The sequence below is a fragment of the Galeopterus variegatus genome, unplaced genomic scaffold (genome assembly GCF_000696425.1).
Source record: "Galeopterus variegatus unplaced genomic scaffold, G_variegatus-3.0.2 Scaffold283, whole genome shotgun sequence".
NCBI classification, from domain to species: domain Eukaryota; kingdom Metazoa; phylum Chordata; class Mammalia; order Dermoptera; family Cynocephalidae; genus Galeopterus; species Galeopterus variegatus.
Genome location: NW_007726394.1, coordinates 683488 through 687837, shown reverse-complemented (window position 1 = coordinate 687837; position 4350 = coordinate 683488). Strand labels below are relative to the sequence as shown.

Below are 4350 nucleotides of genomic sequence, written 5' to 3'. Positions count from 1 at the left end.
ACTGAACTGGATGGGGCCACTTTGAAAACTACGCTTTGGTACTTGTATCTGGGCCTGCTTGATAGGGAGAGAAATCCTAAAGAATGTAGAGATGATGACCCTACTGAATTCGGAACTAGATTCCAAGAACACATTTAGGGAACAGATACGCAATGGTGAAGGGATTTCTTCATCAGTGACTCAACACTTGTGAGGAGGGGTTGGGGGTAGGGCAGAACTAGCTCTTAAAAACCCAATCCTAGCTTCCCTGTGCTACTGTGAAGTTCTTTCTAGGCCTCCATTTGAGATTCTTTGCAGATAATGGGTGGTCCAAAAATCTGTACAGCTTTTGTATCCTCATCAAGATTTGTGGATAGAAAGGGGGCAAAAGCAAAACATTAAGAATCCTAAATTTTCTTCTCTTAAGGAACACTGTGGTACTGTCTTCTCAGAGAATAAGGGGGATGTGTGCATGCCTTAGAAGAAGCCCTTGAGTAGGGAGGGGAGGGAGGAATCTGCGGCAACCAGGACGGCTGCAGCCCAAGGGAGCTTTGAGCAGAAATGAAAGAGATGGCTTGTGAAGCTGCCCACGTGGAGGTGCATGGCTTCTGCAAGAAAAGCAATTTATGCAGACGGAGGCTTATCCAAATCAAAGAGGCTTCCAGCAACTGTGCTGATGCATAGAGAAGAAACCTCCTCAGCCTGCAGGCTACAAGTGCCAACTGTTAGTGCAAAAAAGGACTTTGATACAAATTTTTTGTTCCAGGTCTGGACAAGCTGACAAATTTATAATTGTTTTTCAAATGAGTTTTTAATAGACACCCAAATACTTTATCTGAGAGGTTTGTACACACACAGAGTCTCTTCTGTACATATTTATGCATGTACAGAAAGAAGCATCCAGACACCAATTTTTAATATAGAAAATGAATTCCCCAAAGGGACTTTTGACTGAATTAAGGCTGTGTTTGTAGGAAGCCAGCTATAGTGATGTGAAAACCTAATTTTTTAAATAATAAATACCAGGAGTGGTGGGGGCAGGCGGAAAAAGATAGTGTGGTGTGTTTTTCACAACATCTAACAGGACACAAGAAAAGCACTTAGACACTGTAAGGCTGGGAACCATGCTGTGATAACCACCGGTGTGGGTAATCAAAAAGGGTCTTTGACGTTTAAGAGGGTGGGGGCTCCCTGTACTGTCAGAATTCCACATAAATCACATGCTTGTTGCAAAAATCTCATGGGAGGGAAGGAGGCTCTAATTAAGCCAACCATTCCCCAATCCCAAAAAACCCAAAACACAACACCCTTTCTCCCACACAACCGTATACGAAATCAGAACGCTCTGGGAACAAGCAGCAGTTGTCTTCCAAACCTCAGGTCCCAACCATTCCCCAATCCCAAAAAACCCAAAACACAACACCCTTTCTCCCACACAACCGTATGCGAAATCAGAACGCTCTGGGAACAAGCAGCAGTTGTCTTCCAAACCTCAGGTAGGGTATAGAGAGCAACAATGGAGAAGAGGCCTGGGTGCCTTGGAGTCTTAGATACAAATGCAGGACTAGGAAGTGATGCAATTTTGTGCACAACTTGTGTCCTCTTCCTTGTGGGCACTACCATATGTACCCGACCTCGTCCTCTTTGTCGTCGTCCTCATCCTCATCATCCTCCGTCACAGCTCGGGTGTGCACCCTCAACTTCCACTCTTTGTCCTTTGGTTCCAGCTCCTGTTCATCCTCGAGGTCATCCAGCAGGACCACAGAGCCACCACTGCCAAAGTCCCCTGAGGTTTCCTGCTCCTCTTCTGAAGCATGAAGAGAAGACTTGAAGTTAGTTTCTGCTTATACCTCATGACCCATGTTGGGGTTTCCCTTTGCATGTGACTTAACTGTAGGGTAAAACCACACAGTTTACTTTCTGAACATGGGAGCATCTCTGCTCAGCTGGGTTCAGTCTCTGTGGCATGGACCACAAACTTTGTTCTGATACGAGCCCTAAAATTCTTGAGATGCTTCTACCTTCTCAGGAAGTTTATAATCCTAACTGAAATATGATGGTAGCCTAAGTCGCTCTTTGCCTGCAACAGTTCTCTGACTGTCCAAAACTGCCATCTGACCTACTGGTCATGGTGAGTCCATGCCACTCACAAAGCTCCCTGTGCTTGAGCTCATGTGATTTCAGGCTATGTCTCCACTGTAAACTCACCGTAGACCAGAGCTACCTCTTGAAATCCTTTGCCTAGATCCTTACACAGGGAGGACCCACAGGTCACCAGGGTCATTATGGGGCAGATGCAGGCCTTACTCACCACAGCTCACAGCACCCTGTTTCCTGGAGCCAGCCAGCTCGTTCCCATATTTATCCACACACCAGCACTGCCCTGTGCTGCCATGGCACTGCGTGGCTTTATAATAGCCCTCCTCATTACACCGAGGTATGAATGCCCCTGGAGGAACAAAGGGTCCAACTTTAATCAGAGAAGCACAGAGACACTCAGGGTTAATGCCCTCCAAGACAGAGAGGAGAGCTCACATATCAGACAGAATATTTGCTGCAGGGTCAGCAGGAGAGAATGGGGCTTGGTGGTTATTACTTAATCAAGATTACAGGGCCCTTGGCCTTTAGGAGCCGAAACGCATTGAACTGTAAGGTGCTCCATTTTCAAACAGGCATGCTAATAGCTACACATATTGAACACTTGTTTATTCTGGGCACTGACCTAAACTACGTATACACTCAGTATAAGTATATATGTACACACACACACACACACACATTCACACAGGCTCTTATCCTCACAAGTCTAAAAGATGTGTACCATTGTTGTCTTTAAATAAATAGGAAACTGAGGTAGAGGAAAATTAAGTATAAGTAATCTGCCCAAGGTACCTGCTAGTAAATATCAAGCCCAGGATTCATATCCTTCAATCTAACTCCAAAGCACTGCTTCTCAAACTCCTGTGATGAAGAAACTGTTTTTGCTTAAATTCGAATCTGTCATGGACCAGTATTTTATCCAACAGCATAAAATAAGTCTGAAATTGCTATAAAATTTCTAAATGCTTCAATTTCTGTACTTATTACTGACCAGTACAAGAGGTTTATGAACTACAACCAGTCCATGCACCACACTGTTAAAGCCATTCACGGTCACTGCCATATTGCTTCTAACAAAGAGGTGACAGCAGCTAAGTGCTTTCCTTGCATTGATCCATCCAATATCACCGTGAGGTGTTGGGGCTATCACTACCTCCCAGGTTACAGAGAAAAAAGGAATAAATTGGATTTAAACAACTTGCCCAAGGTTAGACAGGATTCTTCCTATTCCTTCTTCGATGAGTTCTTATTTTTCCCTTAAAATCATATGGTTTTTATCCTTTGTATACTTTTAATGAGATAAATTACTGGTGGCACAATATTAGAAAACTCTACCTTTGATTTCCTGAAACAAACACTATTTGGTCATGATACACTGTTATTGGAATACTATTGCTGATTCAATTTTCAGGTCCTTCTGCAAATATATTACTAAATGACAGAGATATGTAACTTTGTTTCTTGTGTTTTCTTCAGTTTTTATATTGAAGTTCCTAACTCATAAAATTACTCAGGTATTTTTCTGTCTTTTTCTATACTCGACACTGTGTATAAAATGAGAACGAAGGATTCGCCCATAAACATATTTGAGGCTTGGTGCCTATTTTGAAGGGATGAGAGTAGCATTTTGATTAATTTCACAGTTTTTGCTCTGTTTTGGTCTTCTGTTTCTTTATGGCCAAAATTTGGTGATGGATAGTATCCATTTCATATTGCTTTTCAAAGTGTGGTCCCAGGACCAGCCCCAACAGCATCACCTTCTTGGGCCCCACCAAAGACGTACTGAATCAGAAACTTGGAGTGTGGTCCCCAGCAATCTATGCTTTGATAAACCCACCGAGTGATTCTGATACACACTAAGTTTGAGAACCAAAGTTGACAATATTCCCCTGTATCTGAGTTTACATCCCACTTTAAATTCATGACAGTATTTGAACTTTATCACTTCTTCATATTGTCAAAGATTTATCTATTTTATTAAGTTTGTTCAAAGAAGCATCTCTAATATGCTACTATTAGCGTTATATTTTATTTCATTATTTTCAGCTAATTTCAGCTTATTGTTCTTATAGCTTTTTGAGTTGAAAACCTAGTTAATTTGTTTTGATCTATTTTAAATTTCACTTTATTTGTTTCCCATAGATTTTGGTACACAATGCTTTCATTTTCATTCAGTTCTAAATATTTTGTAGTTTTTACTTTATCTTTGACCAATATTTACTTATAAAACATCCATATGTGTACAGGGTTTTGGTAATCTTTTTTTTTTTT

The 4350-nt window shown here is 41.5% G+C and overlaps 1 protein-coding gene across 1 annotated transcript in view; it reads right to left on the bottom strand.

Annotated features, from left to right (window-relative positions):
• Nucleotides 1-353: 353 nt before the first annotated feature.
• Nucleotides 354-4350, bottom strand: part of SPOCK1 (sparc/osteonectin, cwcv and kazal-like domains proteoglycan (testican) 1) — a 93225-nt gene continuing 89228 nt past the window's right edge. The window contains exons 6-8 of the mRNA XM_008566993.1: nucleotides 2291-2428; nucleotides 1368-1786; nucleotides 354-1251 (exon numbers count right to left, since the gene is read on the bottom strand). Of these exons, the coding sequence (XP_008565215.1) occupies nucleotides 1596-1786; nucleotides 2291-2428 (329 nt within the window). The 3' untranslated portion in view covers nucleotides 354-1251; nucleotides 1368-1595. The remainder of the gene's footprint in view (nucleotides 1252-1367; nucleotides 1787-2290; nucleotides 2429-4350) is intronic.